The sequence below is a fragment of the Antennarius striatus genome, chromosome 23 (assembly GCF_040054535.1).
Source record: "Antennarius striatus isolate MH-2024 chromosome 23, ASM4005453v1, whole genome shotgun sequence".
Lineage (NCBI taxonomy): Eukaryota > Metazoa > Chordata > Actinopteri > Lophiiformes > Antennariidae > Antennarius > Antennarius striatus.
In genome coordinates, this window is record NC_090798.1 from 8874047 (window position 1) to 8889612 (window position 15566).

General features: G+C 42.4%; 1 protein-coding gene across 1 annotated transcript; it reads right to left on the reverse strand.

Annotated features, from left to right (window-relative positions):
* Positions 1-204: 204 nt before the first annotated feature.
* men1 (multiple endocrine neoplasia I) lies at positions 205-10775 on the reverse strand. Its single transcript, XM_068308631.1, has 10 exons — positions 10694-10775; positions 8858-9338; positions 8566-8774; positions 7932-8060; positions 7421-7461; positions 7229-7316; positions 6064-6200; positions 2328-2460; positions 1508-1681; positions 205-1391 (listed from the first exon to the last, which is right to left on the reverse strand). The coding sequence occupies exons 2-10, from the start codon at positions 9291-9293 to the stop codon at positions 885-887; spliced, it is 1854 nt and encodes a 617-aa protein (XP_068164732.1). The 5' UTR covers positions 9294-9338; positions 10694-10775; the 3' UTR covers positions 205-884.
* Between the last annotated feature and the right edge of the window lie 4791 nt (positions 10776-15566).

A 15566-nucleotide genomic window follows, 5' to 3' on the forward strand; every position in this document is an offset into this window, starting at 1 on the left:
CTGGACAGTTGTACATATTTAGGATAGTTTAGTCTTGGTGAATGAATTAGCCAGTGTCCTTCCAGTGATTCATTATAACATCCCTCCTCCTCTCACCGAACACCGCTAATAATGACATAGCTCATATGTACAGCACAACATACAGCTCAGGGGTGTCAAACTCGTTTTCAATGAGCTAATAAAAATCAGCTGACTTCATCATAGTTCTTTTTCATCAGGTCTTTATTACTTGCAGGTAGGAAAACAAGATAAAGAAATCACACAAACAGGATGTAACAAGGCTAACTAGTGACTCGATCTCAACAGTGCATGGTCTTCCTGTTTTAGAAATAGGCCAAGCTCTTCTATTCAGAAAACCAACGGCCGACTATTTTATAAAACCAAACCAAACCAAAGTAAGGCAACATGGAGCTAGCGAGAAAGAAGCTGGTGATAGAGCAGGAGTGGACAATGTTACACAGTAACTATCCTAAATTCATTACGTCCAAAGCTTCATTCATGAATAGTTTCATAATGTTCTAACGTTAATATTTACACCTCTAAATTCTGGTCATCCTGGTTTAACTTGGATCTGGACATCAATCACATCCAAACGGAAGTCAGTAGTTGGTGAGCAATTGGCTGCCAATTAATTCGTAAACTAAGGAGGAGTGCTTACAATTTATCCAATCAGGCAGTTCTGACTGATAACTAAAGAGAATTAAAAGTCCCTTTCAGATTAAACATGACTCTTGATATATAACTTAAAAGTGTAACTCAAACGTATCGCAAACAACTGACCGGGACCTTCAGATGAAAACACACATTCACAAACAAAAGCGAGGTTGGTGCTGTTCACAGTATGTCCTACTGACTCTCTACGACTCCTACGACTACAAACGCGTCTAAAGCGACTTGCGCTGGCGCTTCATAAAAGACATGGAGTAATCCCCGGCCGGCGTGCTCTTCTGTCTCTTCATCTGTACCTGCGACTGGGCTGTGAGCTGCAGCTTGATGGCACTGGAGTTCACCTTGGCTGCACACAGCAGCTCTTTCATCCCCTTCATCTTCTCGCTCTGGAACACCACCACCGGACCCTCTGGGAAAGTGTGTTGCTGGGGTGAGGGTGAGGAATCCGGGCTCGGGGACTTGGGCTTTCCTTCAGCATCTCCACCCCGAAGGGCCTGGGAGGAGCGTCGCCGGGACCCCGTCCCTCCTACTTTCTTAGGCTGGGTTGCTGGTGGCTGGTTGGACGGGGAGGTGGGAGCAGCGATGGGAGGGGAGTTTTGCTCGTCCAGCTTGGACTCTCTCCGGGGGCCTCGTCTCCGGCCCTCACGGGGATCGTCACTGGACTGGTCGTCATCGTCCTGGGATTCGGGCTCCCTGGTGATAATTGACACCTTTTGACGCACCTTTGAAACGAAAGCACAAATCAGTTCGCTCGGATCTACAGTTGCTGGCCACACTGTAGCGATCACAGACCCGGCCTGTGTTGAAATGAACGTTAAAGTCATTCTGGATTTCTGACCTGAGCATCAAAACGGCTCAGAGACTGAACCAAGTAGGTGGCCCACCCCACATGGAGGACCGGTGTGGGACTGCCCTCCTCCCATTTACAGATGCCATCGTAGAAGCGTAGCAGGTAGGCAAAGCAATCAGAATCCTGAAGGGCTGACAGGGCTGCTGCCTGCTTGGGATGCTCCTGAAACACAATTTGGTTAAAAAAAAACACTGACTCCCATCATGTTCCGTTATACAGTACATGTAAATTCACATTGCACATAGTCATCCGACCACTTTCTTTTTTTGCTCAACATAGTTACTATGAATTAAAATATTAAGAAAGCAATCACACAACGTGCCATCATGACCAGCATAAATCGACTACTGAGTGTACAAAATCCCCTGTAGCACAGGTAGGCTAATCGATGTAGCGTGATCACCTGCAGCCATGTGTCAAACGTACACAGTGATTCGTGTATGTTCGGCAAAAACACCCGACATGATGTGTCAGGTGTTTGCCTTGACCTCCGTCTCCGCTAAACCCCTGACACCTACTCACCGAACCCCTCGGGTTCATCGACCCCAGATTAAAAACCACTGGTCTAGAGCAATAAATCTTATCTGCATACACGGATGTTAAAATACGTAGGGGCTACGCCAAATGAAGTGGACGGCGACTCTGCCAACAGTTGGTGTCAACATTTCCCACAGCTAATCTGTGTGTGAGAACTAGTACATTTGTTTTTCCACGTACAAAAACAGTGAAGCCTGTAAAGGATCTGAACTGATGTGATGTGGATGTTTTGTCTGCAGTAAGGAGCTCCTCTCCACCTTGGGATACTTACTTTATCTGTCCCGTCTGCATCTCCTGGACTCTCTGCAGCAGCAGAGGTCTCCTTCAGCAGGGTGGGGATAACGTCATTTGCAATGTCAAAAAACTCCTTGTAGATCTCCTCATCCTCTCGAAAATAATTGTAGCTAAAACAGAAGGTCAGAGGAGAGCAAATTAGAAATGATGTGAAAAAGACTTTTGATTACCTCCATTATACATTTTTTTTCATTTGTATTCATGTATGTCCCAAACTGTATGACAGTCTAAACTCAAGAGAGGACAGCTGCCATTTGAAAATCTTCAGAATGAAAAGTTGACCTGTGACACGGCAATTCCTGGAGGCCGTGACGGCCCATACATCAACACAATCAACAGGGGGTTCTTTGTACATGAAGGAACACACAGTCCCTGTTGTTGTGTGTGAACTAATGGAATGAGACGAAACTAAGAAACAATGAGCGCAGGAAAAGGAAGCTGACACATGGAGAAAGAATGTGTGGCCTGGTGGATCTCTGCTATTTTTAGTTTCAGTTGATCATTAGTGGAGTGAATGGGAATAAGAACGGAACACTTCCTGGTTCAAGTGCTCATTTCTGTGACTGACGCATCAAGAGGATCAAATTTAACATAAGATCAATGTCAGTCTGCTGATCAAGGCACAGAAACATTCCAGGCTTCTACTTTACAATATAGATTTTTATGTGTTGAGAATGAAAAAGAAGTCTTTTACAAAGTATTTAAAGCCCGATAAGAATTTTCCAATTATATAATAAAATGTCTTAAATTATGTAATCATCTCTGTTCCAGTAAGATTATATATTATTGCATAGATGACATTTAATTATATTGATGGTTGAATCCATAAACTCAGCACTGATGTCAATGTAAAGGTTTTATGGAAGTATGTTAGTATTAAAAATGTTTTTAAAAAGTACATATGGTATACTTTTTTCAGAATCACAATCCTATAATAATATTGATGTCTCCCCACCTATACATTTGAATAAGCTCAGTGGAAAAAGTCTCACGCTGTCACCAACTCAACCCACTACCTGTCAAACAAGCGCCCAACCAATCACGGCGTCCAACCAAGGAAGCAAGTGAACAATATGGCGTAAGGCATCTGTTATGTTAGGAGAAAAATTAACTATATACATGGACTTCCTAGTTAACAAAATTTTAGAGTGTCATAACTGTTCCAACAAATTCTGAGTGAAACCAGCTGGCTCGCACAAACAGTCTGTCCAGCTATGGTTTCCGTTTGGAATGGGACAATCGATGTAGTATCCAAACACGGCCTTTAAGTAACTACATACTGTACAGTTCTGTTCATGTAGTCAGCCAACGGAACTTTCACTTCTCTAAAATTTCTTTTCCACTTGCTCTTTTGACAGGTGCCTTTTCCTTTAATGTTAGCTCCTTTCCCAATCTCACGACTAGTTAGCTTTCTTACTCCAGTTAGCCTGATAATATTTATGTACGGCTTTGCAATGCCTGCCCAAAGCAATCCATGATTTGCCAACACAAAGTCGTTACGTCACCACATTGATTTTTGACCATGTTGGGTTTGCTTAGCTTATAATACCAATACATTTGTTTCCATATGTTTGGTATGAAGTATCATATTATTGTTTTATTGTGGAATTTCCATTGGTTCTTGCTAGTTTAATATTTAATATGATTTGTGTGTCAGGTGTCAGAGGGATGCTATTAAATGTTTTAGACTGGGTTAAAGACTTTGTTTTCATACATAAAATGTCATGACTGAAGAAAGGAAAAACGATCTGCTTGTTTTACTGATTTGAAAATTTCAATAAAATCTTGGCTAAAATCCAGAATTCATTCTTTTAACCACCATGACAGTGTCGAATCAGGATTAACACATCGTCCTGCACTGCCCTGATGATGTTGTTGATCTGACCCTGACCAGTCGCCAACAAATGAGGACAGTTTGATAATACCTGGACAGTTTCCTGTAGGTCATTCCCTACATAGATGGATACATGTCTACCCCACTGTCACTACCATTCAAAGTCATTCATCAAGACTGCTGTGATGTGAGTACAGAGAAAACTCATCACAATATCAATAATTTCATGATTTCAGGTCTGCCCTTTCCACTCAACTGTTCAGTACCAGATATTCATTTATGACACGTGATACTCTGGACACCGTTGTGTTTTCTTGCTCATGGAAACCGTCACACACAACAGAGAGCTCTGTTGAAGAGTCATACCACCTAAAATGTTCAGTGTTAGCTGAGTTGCTTCTACTTTTGATGTCACATTTGAGCCCAATAACCTACCTCAAACTGGGTGCAGGCAAATACTAAGAGGCGACCCTGACCATTTCAGATGAACGTGTAAAGTTAAAAAAAAAATCTTAACTGGATATTGTGCAGAAACATACTTGAGTCAAGAGGCAGACAGAGTGAAGTATTATTACTTTCAGAAATACAAAAAGCGCTGCAGAGTTCAGGTGAGCAGTGATCATGTCCAACACTGTCCTCTCCTGACAACGCTCCGGGTGTCCCTTCTTGTCTGTCCTTTGAGGAGGGTTTTCTGGCTTTATTTACATAATGGTTTTTTTTTTTATAGATATGACAGTTAATCAAAGAAATAAATCTGAAAGTTAATTATGTAGTGGTTCATTTCATAACAGCTCATTCTGTTTAAAAGGTGAGAACATTTAAATAAGACTAACAGGGTCAATCTTTTAGAATCTAATACAAATACAATGATCATGTAACAGCAGTATTCATATACTTTACAAAGTTACTGCGGTGAATGTCCTATTTGAACCGTAATATACGAATGGATCCTTCCAGCTGGAAGGATCCATTCCTCTTAACGTTTGGATGGTGGTCTGTATTAAACATTAATGTCCATTTACATTCATGCTAAGACACTGTGCCTTGGGTTACAAAACACACACCCCAGTCACACCACAGGTTGTACTAATACATGGGGTTTGGTGAATCTACTGCCATCTAGTTTTAATCTGTAGAAAAATGACAAACTGAGATGCTGCTACTGTAACCTCATGAATCAACAATTGAATTTCTTTCTGCTGACGATGTTTAACTAACCTAGCATTTTTCTTTTCCTGAATATACAAGTTCTGTTGATATTGAGTAAGTGTGGTTAAAAAAAAAAAAGACTTTTTTTTTATTCCCCAAAATAATTTTTTTTAAAAATTGGACAACCCTTAAAAAACTGAAAAAGTGTATCAAACACGACACAACCCAGCTTTTCTTCCTCCTGTTGTACTGGTGAGGACCAGCTAGCATCTGAGTGCTTCCATGTCTGTCACTGTTCTGTTATGCTAGCTTTAATTATTCTTCTTTTCCCTTCAGTAGGGCTGCCACGATTATTCGACTTGTCACGATTATGTTGACTATTAAAATTGTTGACAACTAATTGTTTTTTTTAAATCTTTGTTTTTCTCTCAAAACTGCTGCAGCACCTCCACGGCCGCGCCTTCCTGTCTGTCCTTGACACACCTGCGCAGTAGAGGTAATCGGGCCACTAATTTCCACTAAAAAGACGACAGACAACCAAACAGCTGAGACAAACCGTGAAATGGCTACTACAATTTGCAAAAGTTGCAGTTTATTAAAGAAAGAAGCTATTTAAACCTGGCAAAAAAACAAAAAACACCAGCTCAAGATCTGAACGGTAATATTATCAGAATAAATAGAGGTTTTCTTAACTCTTGTGGTATAAAGAGTAGAATTAGCGTTCACTCACTCCTGCATGACCTGAGCTGCCTCGGCCCAGGACCGGAGGGCTTCGTGCACATTCCTGTGTCGGTAGTGGAACCCAGCCAGATACATGTACGGGTAGATGTGTTCGTTGTTGTAGTACTTCTGAGCAGAACTCACCGCCTGACGAAGAGGAGGAGTGAAAGAGATGGAGGGAAAATTACTACATGTTAAACATACTGTATACATATACTGTATTGTCGCTCTCTCTCTCTAACACCCACACCCACACACACACATATATAAACTGATAAAAGAGAACATATTTGAAAGTATTTAGAGGTTTGGATTTTTATTGGGGTAAATGTGGATTCAGAATTCAAATACTTAATTCAGTTTTACATCAATACAGATCCAACTACAATTAAGTTTCAAAGTAAATTATACAAATCCCAATCATAAATATTTAAACTCAGTATGTTACTGCTACTATTCAAGTTTAGCAAAATAATGCAGGATTAAAGCACATCCATAAAAATTTGTTTTTGTGTCATCGATTTATAAAATGCAGAGTAAACAGTAGAAAAATTAAAATCCAATTATTATTTGGTGGTACGACCTTAGTCCTGAAATTTACCAATTATTTGAGAGGAAATTCTGTGAACATTATTAAGTGATGCTGTGACCCCACAGAGCATTTCTATCAGCATCACTGGGTCTGTGGTGGCTCGTCCAAGACATCTGGAAAAATCCACTGACCGAATTCCTTCAAAAACCGTGCCAAGGTACCAAAAAAAAATTAAACCCATTGTTTTGAAAAAAATTCAAAACAATGGATGACAAATTTAATATTGATTTGATTCAGACTGTCCTTCTATTCATTAACTGTGCATTATGTACTGTAGATCAATTAAAGCACAAAAAAATTGCTTTCAGCCTTTCTGCCTACAAATTTGCACAGTAGAGTTTATGCATATTCACACAACAGGTTATTTCAAACAAAACTACGATTCAAAATTACAACCTGCACTTATGCATTTTCTCAAACTCATACAAAACGGATATTTGAAGCAAAATTATGATTTGAAATTTTTTCAGCACTATTCAAATATTGTTAGTTATTAATAACACCCTCAGTTCTGGTAATTGTTCCATCATACAGCTCACGTCCCCGTGTTGCTGTGTGACTTGGTGGAGGTCTTAAGACTTGCCTTGAGGTGAATCTTCAGGGGGCTTTCTTTAGTTGCAATCGGATCCTGGTCCTCCAGATCTGCCAGAGTGCCCATGGCCATTGGATACCTATTGCACAGAACAGAACAAGAGGTGCAACAATCTACACTTTGTTCTTGTGAGGCAGATCGTCTGAGAACAATTCCTTATTCATTTGCCCAACAAGATCTCACCTGTCCAGATCACCTCTCTCATACAGCAGCCAGAGGAGTTTCTGTCCAAACAGGGACAAAAGACATGCGTTGAGATGCTCAGACTGGGATGTCTTTATCATAAACACACAGCTTTGTTTTTATCAACCCCATCTGGCATCCAAAAATAAATTCTGAATATATGCAACATTTACCTGAGAAATTTTATCTGAATATCTTACTTATTCTACATCCCAAATATTATATTTCAAATTATCTTGTGATTTTGGAAATGCCCCAGGCATTAGAAATCAAAGTAACGCCCCCCCCGCCTTTGCTTGCTCCACCCGTCACTTTTCACCCCAAGAGAGTGATAACGCAAAATACGAAATGAACACACAAAGCTGAAGAGTTACTTCATATGGCTCTATGCTGGGTATGTATTGTGAATGATGCAAAACAAACCCTCACAAAACAAGTATCCAAACAGCTCATGACCCTTCAGAGCATTTTTTGGCAGAGAAGAAAAAAAGACTGTTTGAAACTGACAAACCTGCTGTAGTTGCAAGAGCTCAGAACTGTCAGTATGAAGGTCCAAGGAGGGGTTGATGGCACAAACCATGAAGGCTACTTCCATATTTCTATTACATTTCATGTAGGAACCCTTCAAATACAGCCAACTCTGAGGGGAACATGACACATGCAGAACACAAATAGAAAACATTTAGAAATTACACACAAAAAGAACATTTATGGTTTGTACATTCTTTGTTGCAAAGACGTTTCCTCTTCTTCTGTTTATTATCTCTCTATGCAATAAATCCCTCGTTACTCGCGTGACCACCCGTGAAAAACAAAATTCCGCGATATGGCGACAAACAATTTTATTATTTACGGTAATTTAAACGTTTATGAACTCCCCCTATACTGATGTTTAGCCACTTCTACCTGTATTACCTTTTCGCCCACTCTTATAGACTGTCTAAAACACTTTTGTTTTTCATCGAAGCGCACTGCGTTCTGAGTCTCGAAACACAGCGCATACACGGATGGTGTCAGCCAATAGCATGCATGTACGATATCACATGACTACCTACTAAAAATCTACAATGTAGTGCCGCCGCGCATCTTGAAGCGCAAACAAGCAAGGGACTACTGTATTTCAGCTAACTGAATGGTGGCCACACCTTCTCACTGACTCCCACTGTGACCGTCTGTCCTCTTCGGTCCTCATTGCCCTTTCCATGCCAAGTGACTTCGGCGGTCTCTTCGCTGTTTTTTCCAAAAATGACCCAGGCATGGTCCTCGGATAACGCCAGGTGGACATCCTTGAGACCTAGAACCTGACAAGCTGCCACCACAGCAAATGCCACTCCAGAGCTGTCCAGTTTGGTGCCTGTCTCAAATTGAATAAACAAATATTTGCATCAACATGGCCTCAGTGATTGTATATTGGAACATCATGGAGAATCCTCGCACCAGTGATGAGACTGAAGAGGGACTGGATGTGGGCCCGGTCCTTGAAGTATGAGCGGCTGAGACTGTTCCAGATGACATCGGACACTTTCTTCACCAGCTCCCTACTGGACCCTGCAGCAGTCCTGCGGTATTGGGACAGATCCACAGCGCCACGGATCTGGGCGGTGAAACGTTCATATAGTGCTGAAATCATGCCCAGTTCTACTGTGGGGAAGCAGGAGTTGGGACACTCTGGCTCCAGGGGCTCAAACCTGACTCCAGGAACATTTATGGGGATGACCCGGTTCACAGCTAAGAAGTGCTCAACAAACCCCAGGATGAGGGACAGAAGTGCTAAGTCAGGCTCAGGTTTGTGAAGCTCAGCCTCGAACAGTTGAACCACAGCGTCAATCCCCCTCAAGGGAAAGTGCTTCTTTTGAGCAGAGTGCAAACCCATGACATCCGCTGTCAGGCAACCCAAACACTCTCCTCACCTGAAATACTGAATGGGAGAGATCAGTCAGCTCAATGCAATGACATTTAAGTGGCTCCTCTCTCTCCCACTAGAGCAGTTCTTTCATGTTTTTTTACTGTCTGTCGGTCTGAGAGGACTGTAAGTTCATCTGTACTGTATGTCGTGCACATTTGACAATAAAGTTGACTATGACATCAAAACTATGAAGCAAGATATGTCAAAATATGTAGCAAAGAAAATAAAGGTTAAATAACTCTAAATGTTCAATATTTTAGATTCTTCAGAGTACCCACAAACACACACTAATTATATTTACATATATTATATACAATGGATATAAAATAAAAAAGGGATAATATAAAAAAGTAGTTGGTGTGAGAGAAAAGGATGCAGAAGACAAGATTAGATGGAGGCAACTGATTCGCTGTGGCGACCCCCTGAAGGGGAAAGCCGAAAGGAAAAGATACACATATCTTCATACATGTATATATACATATATATGCACACACACACACACGCACACTTATACAAATTCATGCAAACATTTATATACATGCATGTTCGTGATAAAAAAGACTGAACTCTTTTTAAAAAAAAAAAATATTTCGACATATTCTTTGAAGTAGTGCATCTTTGCATATAAATTGACCTTCGACATCATCCTAACCCTCCCTTCTTGTGTAGATTACAGGTTATGCAAAACGTTCAGTGACATCTGTGAATGCGTGTCACAACTAACGGAACATTCGCTCAAACATTAACCCACAGACGCCGGTCTGAAGTGATTGTATAACACCGATAGCATCAGTACCGCTAACAAACCGGCTAACTGAACAGCCTGTGGTGGGCGGGGCAGTCCCAACGCTACAAACGCATGCAGTACACAAGCCTCATAAAATCAATATAAGGCTCTTGATTTTCATTCGTATGTTAAAACAATCATATGTCTCAAATATCCTTTCCACACGGACCGGAACGCTCCAATCGATGTATTGATCACAATGAATGATGCGGTGGTGACGTAGGCTAACTAGCTGCCGTTACTAAATTATGTAAACGCTAGCTACCCTTTTATGATTCCTGCCTTGGACTCTGTGAGCTCGTTAATGAAATAAGTTAGTCAGTTATTACAGTATTTTACCACTTGAAATAAAACACACAAATACTCTGAACCAGACCGTGAAAAGAGAAGCTAGCTGTCTGTGTGCTCTTACTGGAAGTAGCTAATAGCTAACGCTCTGCTAGTTAGCTAAACTCCTAACTTTTGAATAAAGCGGACATTCTATCATTCTGTAGAGAAATGGAAACATGATATGCCGTAGACCGCTGCAGTGTAATCTCCTCACTGCACATAGTTTGAGAATCTGTGAGAGAATACACACCCGTTAACTGAGCATCAGCCACATGTTTTTGTTTGCGTTCTCCTTTTGCCGCGCAGTTCAGTCTGCCCGTAAAGTACATGGCGTATTACGGTCAGTATCTACGTAATACGCACGTACGTACCTACGTCATACGTAATACGTTCTTATTTTCTGCTTCTTCAGCTTCTTCGTCACCAATACAGTACTTTTTTTAGAATTTAAAACTTTATTGTGCCAATCAAAAATTACAATTATTTCTGATTAATTTCATACATGCACGAAACCAGTGAGATGTCAAAGTTGTAAGTCTATCTATTTACTTCTCATACGGTGCAATAATATGGTTACTTCTCCACTGGCTGCATCATAATGTCCCCAATCTGGACATGTGGAGGAGCGCTTAAGGCATATACAACTGAATTGGCAACATCTATTGCTTTCATCATCTTAAATTTACTGTATTCATCAATCCTGCTGCCCTCTAAATTCCGGGCTAACTCTGTCTTCACTAAACCAGGAGATATACTTGAGGCTCTGATGTGACTGTTCATCTCTCGCAACTCCTGCCTCAGGCCCTCAGTCAGGGCCTTCACAGCGAACTTGGTGGAGCAGTAGAAATGAGCGCTGGCATTGTGGGCGACACGATGTCCACTCATGCTGAACACACAATGGAACACAGGCAGATTACGCCTGTCGCACTAAACAGAACAAGAGCTTGAACTAGGTAGTCAGAGACTGAAACATCCCATGACACCATTCATCCATCCATTCCTCCATCTTCAACCGCTTATCCGGGACTGGGTCCGAGGGGTGCCCATACTTCCCTCTCCCCAGACACCTCTTCCAGCTCTTTCATGGGGTTCCCGAGGTGTTTCCAGGCCAGTTGAGAGACATAGTCACTCCAGCATGGCCGTTAGGACATGCCCGGAATACCTCCCAGGCATCCGAAACAGATAACCGAGCCACCTCAGCTGGCTCTGCTCGAGGCGGGCGAGCAGCGGCTCTAATCGGAGCTCCTCCCTGGTGACTAAGCTCCAAGGGTGCGCCAGCCACTCTACAGAGGAAACTCACTTCAGCCGCTTGTATCCGGGATCTCGTCCTTTCGGTCATGACCCAAAGCTCATGACCATAGGTGAGAGTAGGAACGTACAGTAGATTCACCTGTAAATTGAGAGCTTCGTCTTGCAACTCAGTGCCTTCTTCACCACAACAGACCTATACAGCGGCCGCGTCACTGCCGAAGCAGCACCGATCTGTCTGTCGATCTCATGTTCCATCCTTCCATCCCTTGTGAACAAGGCCCCAAGATACTTAGACTCCTCCACTTGGGACAAAGACTCTTCACAGACCTGGAGAGGACCCACCACCCTTTTCCGGTCGAGAACCATGGCCTCAGATTTAGACGTGCTGATTGTCATCCCACTTGCGTCACACTCAGCTGCAAACGGTCCCAGTTCACGTTGAAGGTCCAGGTTTCATGAGGCCAACATGACAACATCGTTTGCAAAATGCAGAGATGAAATCCTTTGGTCCCCAAACCGGACTCCCTCCGGATTCTGGCTGCATCTAGAAATTCTGTCCATAAAGATTATGAACAGAACGGTGATAGAGAGCATCCCTGCCGAAGTCCAACATGCACCTGGAACAGGTCTGACTTACTGCCGGCAATGCGAACCAAGCTCTGGCTTCAGTCATACAGGGACCGGACAGCCCTAAATTTGACCTGTTACTTTATACTTTGAGATAATATTTCCAAGGTTTCTTCTTCTTCTTCTTCTTCTTCTTCTTCTTCTTCATGGAGACAAGAGCCTCTGTTTTTAGTTTGATAAATATTAGTTTTCTTCACTCAGGAATGTTTTTGATTGGAATTCCTTTTTGTGTGAATCTCTTTTGGGTTTTGTGTCAACGTGATTATCTTGTAATTTGGCTTTTATGAATAAATGTACTTTTAAAAATCAAATCAAATCTTCTTCTGGAAAAAGCTCTGACTCTCGGTTCTGGTTACTGAAGGAACCACTAGTGCATGGAGCCAGGCTGGATGTCTGCAGTGGAGCCACACCTGGGCTGTTTACAGCGCTTTGCAGAACCAGGACCCTGACCCTCCAGCAGCTGGTGGACAACGCCTGGCCAGCGTTGGCGGATGCCCAGGCTGTGAGCTCCCTGCTGAACATCCAGTCCACCAGGGTGGCTCAGAGGGTGCTACAACTGTGGAAGCAAAGACTCTCCGGGAAGGAGAGAAGCGTCCTCCTGGACTATAGTACAGGGACTGTGCCTGACAATAAAGATCCTTTCCATGAGGTCCACATCAGTCCCCTTTTTGGAGAGCTGGAGGGTCCTCTCCTTGGAGATGAACGAGAAATCAGCCTGCACACAGCCAACAAAAAATACTGTACAAATACTGTGTAAAAGTAATCAACAAGAAAGGCCTGTGTGACAGAGCACCCACTACCTGGGCCAACAGGATGACGGGAAATGGACCTGACCCACAGTGGAGACTTCTGTACAAACCTCCCCTCAAGAAAAAAACGACCGACCTCCAGTGAAGAATTTTACACGGTGCCATTGGTTCCAATGCTTTTATCTCTGTTTTTAACCCTGCTGTGTCAAGCCAGTGTCCCTTCTGTCCCCTTCGTGAGACAGTCTTTCATGCTTTTAGTGAGTGTGGGAGACTTGCAGTGCTCTTCACTCTTTTAACGAATGTTTTTTATCTGTTCAGTGAAAATTTTAATATCAGCAAATTTATTTATGGTGCTGGGTACGAGAAATCGAATCACAGAAAGTGGCAGCTTTTACATTTTATCTCTGGAGAGGCAAAACTCGCAATTTACGTGACCAGAAAGAGGAGAATTGAGAACAATACTGCTCAAGAAGCAGCTACTGTTTTTTGCTGTAACATCAGATATCGCTTAAAACTAGAATTTGGTTTTTACAAAATGACTAAAGACCTAAATAACTTTAGGAACATCTGGTCTCACAAAAATGTCCTATGCACTTTAGGTGATGATCAACTCACTCTTGCAAATTTCCTGATATAATGTACTGACTTTTAAATTGTATTTCTTTTTATTGGTTTTTAGTATTTTTGAAGCACTTTAGTACTTTCATCTAATATAAAATTGTAAAATGTTTGAGTGCGATTAAAGTGTTTTTGCAAAAATCTTCTTCTTCTTATGGAGCATTATTCAACATGGAGACAAGAGCCTCGGTTTTTTGTTTGATAAATGTTAGTTTTCTTCATTCAGGAATGTTTTTGATGTGAATTCCTTTTTGTGTGAATCTCTTTTGGATTTGTGTCAACATGATTATCTTGTAATTTGGCTTTTATGAATAAATGTACATTTAAAAATCAAAAATCTTCGTGTAGGAGGAGTGAATGAGGCGAGTGGAAACTGCTGAGTGTGTTCAGCGCTTTTTTCTATCTTTACTGCTGTCTTTATGTTTATACTCTTCTATATTGTTAGTTGGGTTTGTCCTGAGTGTTTAGTGTTGCCTGTTATCATTTTTTTGTGTTTTCAATGTAGTTTCTGCCGGCCAGGCGTGGGCTGGTTGGCGGCCACTCAGACTTATGGCTTCTGGTGGATTCACGTTGCTGTCAAGGAGACACAAGATCAGGGTGAGTTCTTGCAGCGTGAAAGAGGTGGCACTTGCGGTGGGGTAGATTATTGGGCACAATGCGGTGAATTCTGCTGCAAGGATGAAAAGGTCTGTGGTCCTATTCATGGAAATAGTCGAGCAGGTGAAGTGACTGATTGAAAGGGGGATAACTGTGAACAAGTTGTTTAAACTGGTCCTGCCGTTACAGCGAGCATGTAAGATTACACCGTCAAAATCCCCCCTTTCAGCAGTGACGAATTCCTGATTAAAGAGCTATCTTGAGACGGAAAGGTTGTCTCACCAATTAAGAAAGTCCTGTCGGGGTGCAAATCCCCGCTGCTGACACACGTCTCACAGCTGCCAGGTCTTTATGATACTTAAAAATAAAGCGGAAGAATTTACCTACCGCTTTATTGTTAAAGTTTACGATTTTGATTACACGTTGTTCGCGACCTCCTCTCAGCTGAAATGTTTCGGCTGTGGAGAGGAGAGGCACATTGTCAGTGCCCGTCCGAAACGAAACAGCGTGGCTCTGCGGGACCCGTTGGTGAGACGGCGGTTCCTCCCACCGCTCTGAGGCATCCTGTTCCGGCTGCACGGCGCCGAAGCCCTGGAAATGCGGAGCAGGGAGATGCTGGGAGGAGCTGGTCTGAGAGTCAGGTGGAGGAAGGAATAACAACCAGTGATCACACTGAGGTGAGGGGGGGATTGAAAGTGGGACAGGTGAGGATGGTGGCAGGATAGCTGGGGGAACAGGTGAGGTTAGGGATGAAATTGGTGATGCAGGTGGAGTGATGGGTGAGAGTGTGGAAGTGTCCAGTGAGATGGGTGAGGTGACATTTGTATTGGGTGTGAATGGTAAGGTGACAGGTGAAAAAGGTGAAATTGGAGAGGTAGCGAGTGAACGGGGTGAAATTATGGAGGTGGTAGGTGAACTGGGTAGGACAAGTGCACTGGGTGAGACTGGGAAGGTGACAGGTGAAAGGGATGAGAATGTTGAGACAACCGTGAGTCTGTATGGTTTCCTGCTCCTGCTAGGCGGCGCAGTAAACACAAGAATTTCTTGACTGTTCTCGCCGGATGCAAAGCTGGTTGGCTTGAGATTGGACCGAGTGTTGATGAAGGCAGCCATAGTGATGACTGTATCTCTGATTGCAGTGAGCTATCTCACACTCCAGTCACTGCCAATCAACTGCAAAATTTGTACCCAGAAAATTAAAAAAAAACATTTTTTATAGCAAACTAAAGGCATGAAAGGTATGAATCTAGAACAGTTTTTTCCTGACAAATTAATTTTTTA

What these genes read in the sequence shown, in the direction of transcription:
- men1 (XM_068308631.1), bottom strand. Translation starts at nt 9,293, where the DNA reads ATGGGTTTGCACTCTGCTCAAAAGAAGCACTTTCCCTTGAGGGGGATT. An exon ending in AGCTCTTGCAACTACAGCAG is followed by an intron (nt 7,462 to 7,931) that starts GTTTGTCAGTTT and finishes CTGTTTGGACAG; the next exon opens with AAACTCCTCTGGCTGCTGTA. An exon ending in ATGCAGACGGGACAGATAAA is followed by an intron (nt 1,682 to 2,327) that starts GTAAGTATCCCA and finishes ATTGTGTTTCAG; the next exon opens with GAGCATCCCAAGCAGGCAGC.